Genomic DNA, 20,021 nt, shown 5'->3' with positions numbered 1-20,021 from the left:
TCTTTAAAAAATATGAAGAACAACAATACTTTATCAAAGCATACTTTAGCCCATCTGCTTTATACATACCACTAGGAGAAACAATTACTGGCTGAAGAAGTCTTTGCTCTCCTCCTGGGGGTAAGTTCAACACAATGACAAGCACTGTACCCAGCGTGGTCCCAACCCACAGGCATGGAGAAGGTGATGTATCAGCCTTTCTTGTGAAAGTCTCACAAAAATGAAGAGCTGAAATTGCCTCGCGTGACTCTTTATCAATGCTAGTTACACTAGAACTCCGAGATCGACTGAAAGAGTTGTCTTTGACATCTGAAAATAAATCAGTATTAATTAAAAGGAATGGCAAAATACAAGGATTAAGAGAATTCAGGGGTTTTTTATTCTTTAGCATAAAGTATATACTAACTACTATTCTAATGATTATTACTCCTGTATTCTTCCTTAAGTCATGTTTCCTTTCAGCCCAGTTTTCAACACCACATCCTGAAAAAAGCACCCAATCTTTTTCTGCAGAGGCTGGCACTAGGTAGTTGTCATGAACAATTGTAATGCATATTCCTGTCTTCTTGGGACAGGGAATAACAGTCATCATCAGGCAAGGATGCCTTTAAATAAACTGAACTACAAACCTCTGTTAATTAGTTCATTGATCAGATTAAAAAATACTGGCTTCCATGGAACAGAGTTAAATAATCTTAAGATGCATGAATGTTACTTTAAGAACTACAGTGACACTTAGACAGCATGATAACATGTAACCTGTGATGACCCACAATAATACTGACCCACTCTGTGGAGAAGTTTTAACAGGCTATTTACCACCCCCCAAAGTTTTAGTAAGAGAAATATCAAATGCTACCAAATACCACCTAGCATTGTTACAGAAAGGTAAAGATTTCAATTTTGAGTATTGTAGTGTACTGCCAGAAATGGCATTAAGACTTCCCAGGACATCTTGCTCACTGCTTAGCAAACAACGGTTCCCTTAACAGAGAATGAACAAATATCATTCCATTCCATTCTTGCTACGTGTTGTCTGTACACGTGGTGATATTTAACATATCAGCATGTCTGGATTTGTCTGTGCATTCATAAATTAATGCTTTTAACTCATCCTTCCAAAATTTTAGTGCAAGACAACCCTTACTAGTAAAATTTGATGCAATTTATATCATGACTTTTAAAAAATTAAGTTACTGTTTTAGAACTTTGGGTATGGTATAAATGCAATTGGCTTCTTTAAAGCAGGATTAAGTGCTAAAGAGCGACGCTTAACTGCATACTTTCTGGAAGTATCACTATGGTAATTTCATTAAATTATTGCAAAACTTTCTATAAAAGAACATCAAACATGCATTTGAAAAGCATACAAACTAGATTTCAACTGACTAAATACAAACATCTAATCCACAAACAGTGAATCTTCCCGGGAGGTACTTGTCTCATTCTGAGGACAGAAAAATTCTCCTGCTAACTATTAGCTAAGTCAAATGTAAAACATTGATTATAGAAAGAAACTGGGTCAACCACTCAGATGTTGATATCCTAAGTTTTCACATTAAAAAAAAAAAAGAGTAAAACCATGGAAATTACTTGTTTTTATAATTCTTTTAATGACCACAATCTCTTAAGATGCTTGTTTCTTCAGGCTTGAATATTTACTAACTTAACGTTTTTTCAACTCTAACATGGATTAATCATTCCAAATAAAGTTAACTGCATATTTAATTTTATGCCTGTTGTAAACATGTATTTGTTGAACTGCATCTGGTTGAATATTTGAAGAGCACGCATATGAATTCCAGACGCATCGAACCGGACAGGAAAAAACCCACAAAAATTAACTTGCCAGACAACATGGTCATTGTGGAGAGCGGACAATCGTTCAGAAGAGAGAACTGAGGGTAAAGAGTTTAACTGCTTTAGGACATGTCATTTATCCTGAAGGAAGAATCTACGGTTTGTTAATGGGCTAGTTCCAGATGAAAAGGAAAGAATAACAGCGTAGTGACCCACTACCCACTACACAACACTTGATCACAGCGATGGAAAGATGAGGCTCTCTTTAGCAACTAAACCGAAGGGTAGGACCTAGTGGCAATGGTACCTCAATCATCTGGATTACAACACTGAAAAGCAATGGTATAATGCAGACTTTAGTACGTTCAAGACAACTTCTGTTCTAGAAAGTGGAGGATAAATACAGAAGTAAATACTTTCAATTTTGTTTGTGCTATTTAGGGTTGGAAAGGGGTAGGTCAAAGATCTAAAGAGAGAAAAGCAATTTGAAAGAATGAGGTCATGGAAGAGTTGGTTTCAAGAAACCATGGAAAGAAAGGAGAGAACATGATAAGGATAATAAACTTGGGAGAAAGGCATTTTCAGCTGTCTTCTACAGCTAGTAGATATGGCCACGTAAGTGATGAAAAAATACAGGCAAAGTGGACAATCTCTGAAGAACACTATGCAAAAGCTACCCTGCTAGGAGAAAACATAGAAGTAAAATAAAAAATGATTATAACTGCTGAAGGGAGTTATTCACAGACCTGAAAACCTAGAATAGTTTTACATGGAACAAAATGAGGCACATCGAAGTACAGATATCCGCACATGTGAAAAGTCAAGCAAAACCAGTCAAAAGCTATTATAAACCAGAAGGTATATGAGTATTTTGAGTACACCAGAAGCAAGATGACAAAAAACCTGCATTAATTCAGTAGAAAGAACAGCAATATTAAATGACAGAAAATGCTGAAACTTTCAGGATTGAAAGATGCTGAAAGAATTTCAGAATTCTCTTTTCTCCAGTCTTCATTAAAAAAAGACACTTCTAAGTATTTACTGCTATCAAAGTACTGGGTGTAAAACAACAGCAGAATTAGAATGAATCAGATATTTAAATACAAACATGTTCCAGTTTGCAAAGTATGACAGAATTCACCATAAATTGAAATAATCCCTGAATCATTAGTAAACGTAAGGAAGAACAGAAACAGATTGAAAAGACAGATCAATTTTTTCTGCTCTTTCATGCCAACAAGGCCACAGTTAAATCCCTCTACTACTTAGCACAAGAGTTTTAGAAAGATGAGGAAAAGTTAAGTCCAGAGATGATTAACAGAAGCCATCCTAGATTTAGACAACATAACCTAAAAAAGGGAGGAACTGAATTTCATTTAAAAATAAAATCTGCAAAAATGAAGATTAGAGATATGACAGCTTTCAACAGCATAAAAGATGGCTAAAAAGATAGGAAGCACTTTTTATCTTCATTCACTGTGGAAAGGTTAAGAAAGAGTTAATACAGAAGCAAGGAAGATCGATTAAATAATAGGAAATGTGTCTGACTGACTATAAAACATTGGACTGTTCTGCCTGGGATTTTTCTAAAAACTTATTTATTGGAGGCTCACAAATAGATGAGAGGTTAAATTGGCAGACACCTGGTTTCTTGCCATAGCAATGGATTAAATGATCTTTGAGGGCTCTTTCCAACTTCACATTTCCCTGAGTGGAGCAAGCTGTAATTGTAAATTGCAGATCGGGGTAGCCCAGCTCAGTTTCAGGATATCCCAGTGCCTTGGATTCTTTCCTTGGTGATAGTGGCAGTTGTCAAATACACAGTTCTGTAGCTGCTAGTCTGATCCCGGTCTGTCCTCTGCTCCTGTTGTGGTAGCAATTCTGCTGCAGGAGGAGTGAGCCATGGCAGGCAGAAGGCAGCTTTCACATGCAGGCTGCATCTACTACCATAGGTCTACAGCTGTCCCCCATCATCTTTAGATAAGGCAGGGGAGCTAGATCTGACCTACAAGCTAGCAGAGTACTTAAAAAAACCCCAAATAAATCTACTCATTTGTACAGTGTTTTAGTTATGCAATAACTACCTTGAGTACTACAGAATTCACAACTGAGTGGCTTCTTATGTAAAAAGTTGCTCTCTATTTTCAAGCAAAACAAAATTCTCAGACAGGTCATCCATCCAAAGAGCCATATATAATTTTCATTTAGAGAGAGTAGTCCCAATACAACTAATATTTGTAAAACTACATTCATCTGTTTGAGAGTGGATCTCAACAGATTCTGTTAAGGTATTTAATTTTTCAATTTAAAATGTATCAGACCATTCTGAACAGGCTGCAATTCTCCTTATGTTACTTGCTTATTCATGCTTTTGCTATCACAGCATCCCTGCGTAGCAACTGATGGATGCTTAAAAATTATGATCTAAGTGTGATAAGCCACGTACAAGATTTGCAGGCTTACCTTATGATGACAGAAACGACATTTTGTGCCTGAGAGCCCCCCAAAAGAGTGGAATTGAAATTTTAGTTCTTTTCTTCAGATAAATGCAACATAAAGTCACAATAATTTACAGGATTTAGGACTTGTACTTTATCATACTCACATTATGCAAAACAGTTTTAGTAAAAATAAAATTAACTATGTCAACTTACCTAAATCAGGCTTTAACTCAGTTGGCAAACTTAGCTTCCTGGACATCTTTGCTGAAAAGTGAAGTATATCTTTTTTTTAAAAAAGAATAAACATGATTCTGCTGGCCTTTATTTGCTTCTTCCCCAATGCCTAATATATCATTGTTTATTACATTAATTGTGGCACTTAACAGGATCTCCATTAAAGCAGAACCTCATTTCCACAAGGAAGGGGTGCAAAGTAAAACATGGAAGATACCAAAATCCCCAGCTACGGCACTTTATGACTTCTTCCACGTTTTTTTTTTTCTCCTCAGGCTTCAGGTAGAGCTTGATGGATTGGATGAATTTTGCTTTTGCTCAACATCAAGTTTTATATTTTCAGGTGAGGAGACAGAATACAGACTCGGGGCTATTGCAAGAACATGCACTGAAGTTTACATAAAGTGAACATCCCATCCCTTCTACCCTACTTCCTGATCAAACCTGAGATACTTAAGATAGAGAGAAGATGAACTTTTAATAACACTAAAATATTAATGCACATGTGTAAAAAGCTACTAATATGAGATGCAATCTGCAACCTTAGAAGAATGAAGACATTAGAGAGTAATTACAAAATCAGCAGCATACAAACACTTGCAACACTGTCAAACAAAAGATAATATAATTTTGATAATATTGCTTAAGTAAAAAAAGCACTTGAACTCCTCCCTGACTTCAAAAATTCTCTTGATAGGAAATCTTGCAGTCCATTTAAAATGCAGTATAATACTAAGAAATGCTGCTATAATAAGTCAACAGTAAACTACCACCCATACATCTATCTTCCATCTTTCTGATGTTGAAGATAGCCTCATAATTCCAGGAGTACCCTGTAATAGATACCAGTCATAAAGCAGCCTGAATCTTGCTGCTTCTGTCAGCTACAAATGGAGTTAATTCATTCTAATTATCATTTCAACATAAATCATTCAATTTTCTACAATCCTGAAGAACAGCATGTGATTTAAAGTTATTTCCACTCCTTCAAAAAGCAAAATACTTCATTGTATCATTAATTATGCTCATCAATATAGGAAATGCTAGTTATCTGAACAGTTAAACAGTTTTATTCCTGTAATACTTTATAAAAATTTGAGAACAAGACTCCAGAAATAATCTTCCAATTTCCTTCACGTGTCAATGTTACAAAGTGTGTCCTATTCAAATTAAATTGAAGTTACATACTCTCAGACTTCAACACTAGTCACTTTAACTTACTTCAGTGCAGGCTGATACAGAAAAAGTCAGTCCAACTACCCGTTTTCTACCCTCATCCTTGCACTAGCACTAGCATCTACTTAGCTCAACGCTGAGACCAAAACTCATCTAAATGAAGTATCTGCAAGGGTTGTTTTCATTAAGATCAGATGTTTCAGATCTGAGTTCAGCTATGCAAACAGAAAACCATGGTACAAAACAGCACTCCTGACCAGGAGGCCATCTTTTTGCTGTGAGCTTGAACTTATGTCAGCCCGAAAAGAGATCATGAAACCTCGTCTGGAATCATGAATTACAAGATGGGTGTTTCGCATCATAAGATTTTGTTTTCTGTGATAGACACGTAAATCATAAAAGCCGAGATACTAAACAAAAACTCAAGTATGCACACAGAAAATAATTTATATTTGGCTTTTCACAGCTTCTGCCATGTGTAAATACCAGCAATGATTAACTTATTCAGTTTGAAGACTAGGGCAATCGCTTTTGGCTTTTCAGGTAGAAATATTTAACAATCTGGATAAAACTGCCAAAAAAAAAATAATCTAGATAACAGGTCATAACAATTACAGGCAAGTCTGTTGGATTCTAGAAGTCAATCCACTGTTTTAGCTATTTGTTCCTTAGTGAAAGGCCAGCTGTGTGAACTAGGCTGATAAGGCAAAACAAATTTGTTAGACATCATTATCTACAAACACTGAATTATGCCTCATTAATAGGACAAGGGGATACAGGAATTGTTAAAAAGGATGTCATTGCTAGAAATGGTAAATTAATATGCTCTGCAAAAAATACATTTCAAACCATACACTGATGAGCCAAAACACACAATTCAAATGTAAATAAGCAACAAGAACCTATTTAAAGAACAGTAGTGCCATCTTGTGTTTAAAGAAAAAAGTGCCTTAAGATGCAATAAGAAAATAGGGATATTATTTAACCAGCTAAGCTGTTTTTAAACTAACTTTACTTAGTATATTTTAAAAGCCTGCTTGTATTCTGGCCAATCATTTACAGTAGTTTTGGACAATTTAGTTTTAATATGCCTCAGATGAGAAACGGCAACTTGTACCACACAAAAGATACAAATCAGAGAAATAGAAAACAGGATGGAGAGCTACAAAGCAAATGATCAATATCAGGCTTTTTACTCCAGTTGTACAACAGAGCAAAGGTAATGGTGACTGCTCCTGACCTCAAGCTGTCATATCAGAGTTTAATATCTCTCTTGGCGATAGTGGTGGTTGCTGCAGCATTTATAGCCAAGACTACGCTTCTGCAGCTGGTGAGACAAGGAAACAGAAGCTAAGGAATTATTTTGCTCCACCTGGCACACTGCTGCTCAAGGCAACGACGACTATTTTGCCCCTGTTTAGACCTACATTTAATATTCCTCTAAATTAGACAACCTAGAGTCATACATGGGCACATATGCACGTTATTTCTGTTGCTAACATATGTAAGTATCATATAAAGCTATGATATTAGAGAACTGTGCAAAAGCAATAATCAGGATTCTTGGAGATTTCTCATAGGTCAGGCTTGAGGGGGCAAGTATTAAAATATGAAAGGTCACCTTGGCACAGTGTGTTACATTTCAGCATAGCAGGCTCAACCATTTCAGTGAAGAAAACCTGAAGGCTGAGACATGACTGAACTATCAATGGGAAGCTGTGGCTTAAATGAAATAGTTACATTTCATTTGCAGTTGGTTATCCTGAGCTGATACTTTACAACATATAGCATATCAGTTTGAAAGCTAGAGTGATTTCATATCCATTCCTTAAAGGAAACAGCCTAAACCTTTAAAACAAATTTCTGAAGATTATAAAGGAGACAAATATCTTGGTGTTTTGACAGACAAGAGAACAATTTACATAAAAGACATTTAATTTAATATTTCACGAGAAATAACTAAGTAGCTTAGATTTTGTTAGACATTAAGCTCCCAAACCATTCTGTATTTGACAACTACACAAAAATTAGAAGATTTACATTACCAATTTCAAGATGCTTGAATAATTTAGTGTTGTACTGGTGAAAGAAAAATTGAGTATCAGACTAGAGAAATAGTGTATCAATGATGAAATCTCTAAATTTGATATGAGGATAAAACCATTTTACAAGAGAATGTAAGAGAAGAGGTACTTGATATATCCAAAATCAGACCAAAGTGTTAAAAACACGTTGGAAAGAACAGTCTTACTCTGGCATTAGGGTGAGTAAGAACTTATGAGCATCTTAAGATTTGATTCCAGGAAAACAGCATTAACAATCTATGACTTCTAGCACTGTTTCAAAAATTTCACTGTACTCTTAGAATGTGACAAATGTGTCAATAGTTACAGAAGCATTTATAGAAGCTTGGAATTAAATCTAATCTGCTTAGATCTGCCTACTAATACTATTTGCAATTATTTTTAAACTGCAGAAAAAAAATTTCCTGAGAAGTAGTTGACATGTAGCCTACTAGAACAGTTATGAAGGTCTTAAGACTCTACAGTATTTTGCATGCACCTTTACTAAAGCCTCTTCCAGAAATGGATCTTACAATACCTCTTAAACATACAGCTACGAATCAGGTCAGAAGTTAATTGTAATAATTATACTTAATATTAAAATATGTCACTTCATACCAAATAATTTACTGACCAAAGTATCAGCAAAACAGCTTAAGATTTCTCTTCCACTGAAGATGGATCACAATGTATTTCTATAAAAATGACATGGCCTTAGAAAGTAAGCACTTCCTCCAATCCTTCTTCCTGTAAGTTCATCTGCATTTGGTACTCTCATCCATACTACTTCACAGCACATTACTGACACCTCCAAATATTTGCCATTCCTAGGAGACATGGCTGATTTTAATACTGGCCACAGTATTTTCCATGATTTCTAGAAAGGTTAGTTAAACCAAGTATCTCCATATATCCAAGGAAATTGCAACCTTACCAAAGTTCACCTCTGATGCAAATAAAAGGGAAATGTGACCCAAAAGCAATATAGTCACAACAGATCTTTAGTTTGAGTTACTCTCCATTTTTTTAGCACAGAATAGTCACAAGTGAGTATTTAGAAAAAAGACCAACTGATCTTAACAGTACATATTGCAAAGCTCACGTGTTGGTTTATGAAGCATTTACGTTTTATTTATGCTACTGTTGCTGCCTTAGATGGTTTTCGATCCTTTACTGAATCAAGAATCCTTGTCTGATACTCATGCTAATGATACAAATCTATAGAAATGAAGATGTCTCTGTAGAAGTTTCAAGAAAGTGACTGAATTAACAATGGCTTTATATTTCTAAATGCATGTGTATTATATTACCACCTTACAGCCCCATCACTGAAATGATTTCTCACTTTGCAAGCAGTATTCCCTTACTGTTTCCATGTGACAAAAATAACTATGTGAGTGATGTTAACAGCATCTGAAATCACCAGGGTAAATAATTCTTGTCTGTTTTGCAATCCATTTGACAGGTTACATTTCAGACATTGAAAAGAATGGAAAGAACTTGAACTGATTGCACTATATACCACTACAATGAGTTACAACCATGTACCAATACATCAAATTGCTCCATGTGAACACAGTTGATGGTAAACAATTTGTCTGATACACAGTAAAATTAAGGCGACGCTCACAGTTTACAAAACTCATTGTCCATTCACATTTAGTTGTCATTCAGTTTAAAATAATGAAATGCAAAACCATGCAACTATTAACACTGAAGAAATGTTTTACTTATGTGGAAGAGCTTAGAACGTAATATCAGAAAGAGCCATGCAGAGTAAACATGCCAGATAAGGTACAGAAAACATTGCAATGAAAACCCAATCATTCAGTGCAGGGCATCAAACCACTCAAAACTAAAGAATGCAGATGAAATAATTTTTTAAAAATATTCAAAAAACTGTGCAAGTTTCACAAATCACAGTATGGGCTGACTGGGAGATGCTTGTGAATTACACGTCAAATGCATTACTGTCTCAACTCTGCACTTAACATACACCCCTTAGAATGCGCTAATTGTGAATAAGTGTTTCGCTTTTTTAGCCACGAAAAACATTCACAATGCTTTCAGTTGAAAGGCTTCAAGCTGAAATGGATGTCGATAGTTCTACAGAATTATCATTAGCATGTTTTGTTCTAGCATCATTCTTTGAAAAAAGTGAAAAAACAGTGAAGTCATGCTCAAACATCGTATTATATTTTCCCCACAAGACAGGCTGTCTTCAGTTCAGAAGAGACTGCTTTGGGACAAAACAGAAATACTACCTCATCAACAGGCATTGATATAACATGCACAAGATTAAGTACTGTTTTTCTCATTAGAAAAACTGATCATAAGTTTCTAGTTTAGCCTGAATTTCCTCTAGGAAAACATACTAATCACTCGTGTAAATGATACTCAACTTTTTTTTTAACTACAGAATAATTGACATAATATATTACTGACAGCCATTTGCTTTCTTGAATTATATTCAGGCTTCCACTGTCTCAGAACTCATCTTTCCTAACGTTTCTGTTACCACTGCAAAAAGGGCTCAGAGTACCAAGCAAAGGGCATATTCTTGGTCTTCCTCATTCCGTACCTCAATTTCCAAAGACAACATCATACCCATATGCACCTCACTGATTTTTGAATTATCTTTCTTCTCAATTACGATGAAAGGGATTAACAGTTTAGAATAAAACTTAAATTGCCAAACAGCAAATCAAAGGGAAAAGACATCTTTTCCCCCCTAGCCTTAACCCATCGTTTCACTCCGCCTATGAAATAGTAGTTTAGCAAGCAGTTTTGCTACACAAAGTAGTTTCAAGCTTTTGGTCTGACTAAAGACATAAAATGAAATCTTACAATGATATACTAAAATACTAAACAAATGAAAAAATGAACCATTAACACAGTAATTCTGAAAATAACCATATCCCAGTTAAGGAAGAAAAGTCCCTTTCCCAAAATTAAATCACAGAGCCTCTTGACTTCATTTATTTAATGACCCAGTTGTCAGAAGCAGAGTTAATTTCCATTCAAATCAAAAAAGGGTTCAATCTACCTGCATACAACATATTCCAAGTCCAAAATATTAAGACGCAAGTTTAGAGCTGGTAGGGTGTTGTGTCACTGTTGGATGCAGAAGAGGAAATATAGTTCTGTAACAGTAATGGGGTGTATATATGTGACCAAGTTCTCTTCCAGATGATTAAACGAAACCATGATAGTACCTCTATCTTGACCATAGTCATGTGGAAATCTGACCATATGACTATGAAGGCATCACATGAAAAGAAATTATATCAGCCATGTGTTCTTAAAGAGAATGTACCTTTGCAAAAGTAGTGGAATAATGTTGTGACTTGCATAGACTGAACTCTTAGAATGGATTAGAATTTCACTCATCCAGGAAACAGAGAAGTACAATTGCAAAATCAGAGAATTTAAAACACCCAAATCCTTGATTTTCGTTTTAAAGTTATAGTGCCGAGTGTATTTGGTTTACAAGCAGCCCACAGAATCACCAGTTAGCATAAAGAGTGAAAAATTAACTTAATGCATTCAAATTTGAATTTTATTTTGTTTTATTGCTGCTGGGTTAGTGCTGCATAGGAGTAAGGCACTGGATTAGGAACAGAGCAGAATTCTAGTTCCTACCTATGTCATTGGCTACCATCTTGGAAAACTTTCTGCTTTTGGTCTTCACTGTAAATAATATTTTAATAAAAAAAATTAATCTAAGTGTATCAAATGAACTGAAGAAAAAATAAGACTATAGAAAAGAAAAATACTGTACCCTTTTCTATAAAATTATTCATTTTTTGATCATCATCAGAATTGTTTGGTGAACCAGAACCTATGAGTGAAGACAGAATGAAATATATATACAAACATTTATCTTTGAAACAAAATCAATGTGTTAATATGAGCTTTGAGTTTTAAGGAAGATACAAAGAGGTATTAAAATATCAAATACTGACACTGGTATTCTCTGTGGCTGTTCCAAATAAAGTCTAAATTACTTTGGTATGACTGGATTTCTGGCACATTGAGATTAACCACACAAATGATAATGCCAGGTACAATGTTACACGGTGCAGTAAGTTTATTGCTAGAAATATTTCCCTTATCGAATAAAGTATCTACATTGAACAACCAGATTGTTGTCCTAATCACGGTTTCAGAAACACAGATTAACCTAAATTATAATTCGCAGAACACTGCCATAATGCCAAACTCATGTTTTCAAAATTTGTTTTTTTCCCAATGCAGTAATTCAGTGTTGGGCCAGAGTTCTTGGAACTATTCTGCAGACAACTCAGCTGCCACCTGGCATTTTTCTGATACTTAGTACTGAAAAACCTGTGGTGACTATAGGCCAGAACTTGAAGCTTACCATTGTCATGAAATTAAAACATAGTTCATCTAAAAAAAGCCAAGTTTCATTGGATTTTGTATTGTGGAAGTGCAAAATAAGGGTACAATGCAAACATTTAACACTTGAACACAAAAACTTGTCAGTTTATTGTGCTATACTATGCAGCTGAAGCCTAAGCTTATTTCCATTTACCTACTGTAGAAAAAGCAGGAGATCAACTTATTTCTGTTGCGTTTTCACAGTATTTCTATGGTTCTGTGCTATTAACACCATAGGATCCTCTCCTAACTTGCACAGGGAGGTAGTTCCTTTCAGTCTTTGATTGTATAACCACCCACAAGAGAAAGACTAATGGAAGTTAGTTTCCACTTCTTTTCACCTGGGCACAGAAAGGTGGAGGAGGTAGAAGATTTAGATCACCTGAGTAAATGCAGACTTTAGCTCAAACAGTGGCTGGTCTGTTTTACAGATATTGCAACAGTCAAAGCCAATAATGCACTCAATTGTCAATCCCATCCTCCCATCTCAAAGTTAGTAACAAGCAAACATTTTGTGCTAGGGTCTTTCCTCTTAACTAGAACCTCTAGACTGGGAAAAGTTAATTTAAATCTGGCCTCTGTCCTGCATCTCAAGCTCACCAGTAGCATACAGCTGATTTTTCTATCACTGCTCTGAAAACTTAACGCCATTTTCAAGCTTCTTTCCACTCTTGTGCTCTTGGCCAGAAAAAATAAAAAAGCCAAACCTAAGGAACTGCAGCTCTTCCCTCTTCACAATCATCAATTTCCGTATCAGGGAGGTGCCCCTCTCTGAGTACGTTTCTCAAAGAAAAACTGCAGAAGCCTGCCAGGAACCCTACCTCGCTCAGGGAGAGCTGGGAGGAGAGGACAGAACTGAGAAGCAAGGCACAGTCCAACCTCGCTACTTCAAGATTATGTTTTACAGGAGAATGCCACAGTGGCTTTCTCCCTCCATCTTTTGTCTATTCACTCTTTTTGGTACTTTAAACTTACTTCTCTTCAGTATTCTGGGTGTACCTAAGACATTATATACTCTTTTCACAGAATACTCAGCTCTCCAATCTAATAGGTTTTATTCTAATATGAACTAACTTCAAAATAGTCTTCTCAGACTTTGAATTTGTAAATTCAAACTGGAGACTGATTCCTATCTCTGCAGGACTAGGAATTTCTCCCTAATTCTGTTTCCTTCAGAATATTTGAATCCAACAATCAGTGTTCTACATTGTCTCCTTTCTTGATCCTCTTAAAGAATGATCCAAATTGCACTATTTTCTTAACTTACATCAGGTAACACAACTCAGACAGAAGAAGGGCAGGTAAACAGAGAGAGAGGAAAGGCAAATTGATAAATTTAGGATTTTTTTCCAAATAAACTTTGATTTTCATCTTTGGGCTTGCTTTTATTGTACTGTTAGTGGAAACGGTGAATTGAATTTTCCTCTACTTCAACTACAAATCACGAAAGAAATCCTCTAAATCAAATGAAATAATGTTTTAGGTTGTAGTGGTACCAGCTGGAAGTGATTTGGGTTGACATTTGAGTAGTGCTGGAGCAAGGGGAAAAAAGGATGCAGATTAAGCATTACAACTCATTAGCTGGTCATTGTACATATTTCATAGCAGTCTATCAGAAACTAGACAGCCTGCACTCTTTAAGCGGGTCAAATTCAAGTAAGAATGATAATTCTCCTCAATTTTCAGAGAAATTGATTCACTGCAAGTGCAACAGCAAGGGTTTTTTGTGTTTTTTTTCCCCCACACATTGGTCTTGATACATAAAAATGAAATAGGAAATGAGCTTTATTCTATACATTGCAAAAAATTGGTTGTTTTAAAAAATGATCCCATAGCTGACAACTTCAGCATGGCAATACCTAGCATTAGACAGTTTTGTCATGAAATCTTATCTTCAGTTAAGACTTCAAAATTTCCGGCCAAATTTTGCTTTAATTATAAATCTAATTTATCCTAAGAAAGTGTTAGCTAAAAAGAAAATTAAGTTGACTGATCTAGATGAGAGTTTTCCACAATTTAAGATTAGTATCAAATGACAGCACTTGTCAAAACCAAAAATCAAAATTTGTTACAATTTATTCTAGAGTCTCAAACAGGATACTTTGGGTTTTTATGCTATCAACTTGACTTTGAAAGATATAGGCTACAGTAGAAAAAGAATCTATCTTTAGATTCCTATATTGACAACTACTTTGCACTACATTGCAAAGAATGCACATATTACTTTAGGTACTACAGTAAACCTGAAATTTTGTCCTTTGCTCTAACTTTAAGAACAGCTTTGAATAAAAAAGATAAAGTGACATATTATTTCAAAACTTTTCTCAGAGTAATAGCGAAGATAAGTGACAAATTTTTAGCTACTACACGAAATATTAATCTTTAACAATATATATTGACATTCACTATTAAGTATTTACTTGGCTATAGCCTCAACAAGCCAATATTAAACCAAGTACTAAATAGTATAACGTCTTGCTGAAGACTCCATTTAAAATATTCATGTACAGTAGTGGCAACTGGAAAACAAACAAACAAAAAAAACGAGAAACACCAGAGAGGGGAATGTTAAGTAAGGAATTCCTGTTTTGTGAGGATGCCAGTTTCTGAAGACCTCTAATTCCAAAGAAAAACAGTCATATACCACTTATGAGGAAGCAGAAGTAAACCATTTCTTTTTAAAGAAATACTCTTTACCATTTTTGAGGACTGAAACACAATCACACAAACTATTATAGGGATTTGGGCATCTCTTATCCATGTTTCAAAATTCCATTGTACAGTATGTTCCCTGAAGCATAAATATTTCAGTTTGTGTCTCTTCATTCATCTTTATGACATACACCTATTAAAACTCTTAAAACAGCAGAATTTACGACAGCTCAAACATTTTGAGAAGACAAGTTTTATATGATTACTTAACTACTAAGGGTTGTCTTAAAGCATCTGATCTTCTGGTTAAATAAGCTGAATATCAGAGAGAGTTATGATTACCTGAAGTGGGCGATTTGCAGCGGTCTTCTGGCACCACTGTACCTTCATTAATATCACAAAGACCTGCTGGAACACAAAACCAGTGTAAAATAAATACAGTTGCTATTTTATCCTTCCTTCCACCGCAGTTACAAACTTTATTTCTTATTAGCTACAAACCAGGCAGTTATGATAGAATATCTGCTACATACTACTTTATTTAATTTGGACATTACCCACAGTGACTGTAGAGTCACTTCATACTAAAGTTTACAAAATACACTTCCTCATTAAATTTCAGTGAAAACCGCCATATTTTCAGCAAGACAGACTTATCAGAATAGTTAAGTATTTGCATGCTATAGATATGTATTAAGTACAACTATAATTTCTGTTTTGAAAAAATCGTAGTTATATTAAAAATGTGATTGCAAAAGAAAGTCAGATGAAAGAGGATCTCGAAGATTACAAAAACAAGTGCAGTATGATGTGTGAAACTACAGTCCCTTTTTTTCCAAATTATTTCCTCATTGTTACAGTGCTAGGTTTTGTATTTGTTGTTGCATTGCCAAGTTCATTTTCAAGAAAAACTCCTTACTGACATCACTTACAGAATTTAGGTTCTAGTGTGCTTACGAAAGTGTTCTTCCTTGTATGGAGGAATTTCTCTAAGTTCTTACATCAAATCTGGTAATTTGAATAACTGCAATATCTAAGAACTCATTCCTTCCATTCCAGTGAAGGAAATAAAGTACAGGAGTCCGCAGTCAATGTTAAAGTTGGAAGTTGCTTCATATAGGTCCTTAATATCATACCATAGCACTGACTAGAAGCACACCAGGAATTTTCATATTTTCCTTTTTGACAAGAAATTGCTGTTAAGACTGCCTATGATTAAAAAAGTGAATTTTATAGATATTTTTAAGGCTAGTAACACATCTTTAGTTCTCCTCCTGAAATTTCATGTGATACCAATGCAAACAAGTATGTCATATTTAACAGTAAGAGTTAAGAAATATTCAAGAGGTGAAATGGTAATGACTAAGGGACCAACTGCTTGCACATGCAAAGCCTAGCTATACAGCTGTATACTACACATTCACTAGTGCATCTGTCCAAAACTGTCAACAGATTAAAAAAATGGAAACAGCACTACTCTATCAAAGCTTCAAAATTTCCAAATACTAAACCAGAAGTTAATGATTTAGAGGAAAAAAAAGGATCTCCAAAAAGAACTTATCAATGTGGAACACATTAGAAGCATTCACAAAGTTTCATTTATGTAAAATAACATTTTTTAAGAATACTAGAGCATTTACAGCTTGAACCTCAAAACTCAATGACTATGATTTATGTGAAATTGTTAAATAAACTTAAGGCTCGATTAAGTGTACACTTAACAGTCCAGGAACTGATCTCAATTTTAAAATGTATGGTGAAATCCCAGGTGAAAGCTATACCTTTCCACTATACAGGAGAAAGAAAAAAGCTATTTATTTATCTATCAGTAAATCAATAAGCATTATAGGATAATAGTGGTACATATTCTCTAACAAAGTATGACTTCACCCCTGAGAGCACCAGAGCTTTAAACTAACATGAGTCTAAATGTTGTGTACTAGAAACGGTTGTGTAAAAAGATTTTTCAGAAATCCAGGTGCTGCGCTCCAAACAAGCAATACAAGTTTTAGATAAGGATGCTGGGAGGACAAACCTGTACCATGGTTTTAGAAATAGCTGCATTTCTAAATCACGCTCCTTCAGAAGCCAAACTGAACAAATCCAAACATGCAGTCCAGGAACTTAATTTGCTCTTTCCCATAAATATTTTAATTCTTCATAGGAAGTATTTATCTTCTCACACTAGATTTCCTATGAAAATTCCTGCACTGACAAGAATGGTCTTTAGCAAAGAATTAAGTCACGCACCTGCACATTTTATATCTTTGTAAGAAGTCTTGAGGCTATGATTTGATTAACATACACCTTAATGACTAACTTAGATCAATTAATCCAACAGAAAACCTTCAAAACATTCTCTCACCATAAACCCAAGAACTAATTTTAGGGACTAAGTAAGATTTATACCACTAAAGGGCAAGCGTGCATTCTAACGATCATTACGACAAATAAGCCTTGGAAATCTAAGCATAGCCATCACTGCTACTATTTAAGAAAGAGAAGGGACAGGAATAGATAAAAAGTAGTTTCACCTGTGACTGTAATTATAATTAAACTCAGCAAAAAAATAACAAAAATGGACTGAGTTAATTCTATGAATTATGTGGGTCTGTCCATAACTAATGAGAAGAAACTGGTATAGAACAATCATTATTTCTGTTCATCTTAAAACCACAAGCACCCTGGCAGAAGCAGTGCACGCACTGGCAGTAAGACAGCTCTCCTGGAAAAGTTCTCCAGTTTCAGGTTTATGGCAGATGGGCAAATTATTGTGGATTACAAAAGCAAACTGATCCAAGAGTTTCCATTTCAGAACTGCAAAGAGTACAGCCTGCTAGAACACAGCTATACGGAAAGGTGATCTTCCAATATAATCTTTTAGCTTACGTCACTGAACTCTAGTAGCAAGAAAATTGAAAATCCCCCAAATGACTTAAAAGAAATCAAGCACTGTCATTACAAAGAAGAGTTACCATGCTGCAATAAAAACTCCCTAGAATTACATCTGAAATTAACTGACATATAACATGACTTTCATGAGACATTTGTCAGTTTTTCATGTGAGCTTTAGGCACATATATCTCTGGAGGAGCTATAACTTGACTGGAAACAAGCATAATTAAAAATTATAATTAGAACTAGCTTGATATGAAGGATGCAAAGTTAGAATTAAAACCAACTAATCTGAAAAATGAGCCAAAAAAATTGCCAAACCCAACAATCAAACTCTATGGCTCAATTCTGGACTCGCCTTCGCCACATCTGATGTTGGACTGGTTTAGTTGACATCTAAGTTAAAAATTCAAATAGTTTGAGTCCAGATCCAGTTCATGGAGAAAGGGACTTGGGGAAAACAACTAGAACAAGCAACCCCCAAATAATTCTAGACATGTATTTTCTTCAGGTTTGATTCAATTCCAGTTGTGAATTTCTTGTATACCACATTAAAAAGAGGGCCTTTTGATATATAATGAAGTCACATGGATGCAAGAACTGCTTCTATTCTGTCAGAATCCCACACTGCCTCTGGTAGAACTAAGAAACACTAACTTTAAAAGTTGTATTATATTGTACTAGTTCAGAAGTCAAAATATTGCAGCTCCCACCAAAAGTTGCTCAAGAATTAAGACTAATGTCTAATGTGAACTTATGGAACTAAGCAAGGAAAAAAGCTGTCACTAAGTTTTGGTGTTTAGCCATAAAATTACAATTTTTTTGATAATTTGGTACCAATATTGATGTTCTTCACAGTTCCTGTCATATTTAGCAAACAGCGTATCAAGCAAAGGTCTCTAAACCAGTGTAAGCTTCCACTGCATACAGTTTTCACACACTATAAAGCTTTTACTTACATATTTGACATCCTTCGGCACATGGCCAAAGCTGGTTTCCCACCCTCCCGCTATTATGATCCAAAGGCAATGGTTCATTCCGTCTTTATCCCTGACAAGCACCTGATGACACTGCCTAGCAGCCCTTCACAAAACACATATACTGCATGCTCCACAAACTATAAATTGCCACCCAAAACATGTGAGTAATATACCTGGTATGAATCACTGATAAATTCCAAAACACGATCCCAACTGGGAGCTTGTATCTGTTGAGCTAGCCTGAAATGACAGTTTACAGTCTAGCTAGTGTAGAGAGCCTTGTCTCTAAATAGGTGCTGCTTTAAGACGGGAATCTGAATTTCTTTTCTGAGTAGAAAAAAATGACAGAAACATACGTCATATTCTTGCAACACAAGTGAAGGGAAAAATCTTGCACTTCCATTCATATTTTAGAAGATACGTAACTCTCACTCCATTATGAACTTTTCTTCTAAAAAGTCTTTTTAAATTTTCAATTGGTTGACTCAGGACATGATATTTACTAAATTATACATATGTAAGCAGATTCTGATCATCTATTAAGCATACATTTTATGGTGGAACAAACAGAACAGCAGGATTCTTAATGAGGAAGGACCAATTCTTGCTACCTTTTTGGGGCAAAACCTATGGAGGTAGTTGAGTAAGAGAAGGTTTTCCTACTCCCTCTAATAATTTCATTTTTGGTTCTGCCAATCTTGGGATACAATATACAATAACAATATGCTGTTCTGCTGTACGCTGTCTGAACCTGAACTTAGGCTAACATTAAGAACTTGTCCAAATGCATGCATAGGCTTGCATGACTTTTTTCTTTTTTAAATACATTGTGGTTGCCTCAAGGACAATGTGAAACGTATTCAAGTTTCTCTAAAACAAGCATTTTTTCTCTGAAGGTTTAGAAATTAAATACTAATACTCCCTGAAGGTTATTAGAGCTGTACAGTAGTTGAAAATGTCTTAAATCATAGAAAAATAAGTTTAGAAGTATTAAAATACAGATGTTTTAAAGAATTCAATGAAGGCATATCTTTCAAAACAAAACCAAGGAAGCAGAAGTTCCTTGCATATTTGAAGACACTAAATGCAGATATTTATGTTGAAGGAGAATGCAAATCCTAGAAGTGTTTGAAATCTTATAGTTCCAATCCTGTGAATATAGCAAAGGATAGTTCTTTAACATAACAGATGTGTTTGTGGAAAATTACACAGCAATAATAGTTTATTACTATTTAACCTATTGAAGTCGGGGCAACACATACATTGAAAGAACTACAGATAATGAGAAATATTAAATAACTCTAGAGAATTTATTTTCAGGTTTAAAAAGTTTGTAGTTCCAGCTAACCAAGATATTGGCAGAATAGCAGAGGGAAAGA

At 35.1% G+C, this 20,021-nt stretch overlaps 1 protein-coding gene across 3 annotated transcripts in view; it reads right to left on the bottom strand.

Annotated features, from left to right (window-relative positions):
* STXBP5 (syntaxin binding protein 5 (tomosyn)) overlaps positions 1–20,021 on the bottom strand; it is a 107,288-nt gene that overhangs the window by 8,700 nt on the left and 78,567 nt on the right. The window contains exons 19-23 of one of the 3 annotated variants that reach the window (XM_010144997.1): positions 15,110–15,175; positions 11,496–11,555; positions 11,357–11,404; positions 4,455–4,505; positions 70–309 (exon numbers count right to left, since the gene is read on the bottom strand). In XM_010144997.1, the coding sequence (XP_010143299.1) occupies positions 70–309; positions 4,455–4,505; positions 11,357–11,404; positions 11,496–11,555; positions 15,110–15,175 (465 nt within the window). The remainder of the gene's footprint in view (positions 1–69; positions 310–4,454; positions 4,506–11,356; positions 11,405–11,495; positions 11,556–15,109; positions 15,176–20,021) is intronic. The other 2 variants (XM_010145005.1, XM_010145012.1) reach the window with 2 other exon arrangements.

The sequence above is a fragment of the Buceros rhinoceros genome, unplaced genomic scaffold (genome assembly GCF_000710305.1).
Source record: "Buceros rhinoceros silvestris isolate BGI_N320 unplaced genomic scaffold, ASM71030v1 scaffold17690, whole genome shotgun sequence".
Taxonomy (NCBI): domain Eukaryota; kingdom Metazoa; phylum Chordata; class Aves; order Bucerotiformes; family Bucerotidae; genus Buceros; species Buceros rhinoceros.
The sequence above is the reverse complement of the archived record's forward strand: the minus strand, read 5'-3'. Positions and strand labels throughout refer to the sequence as shown.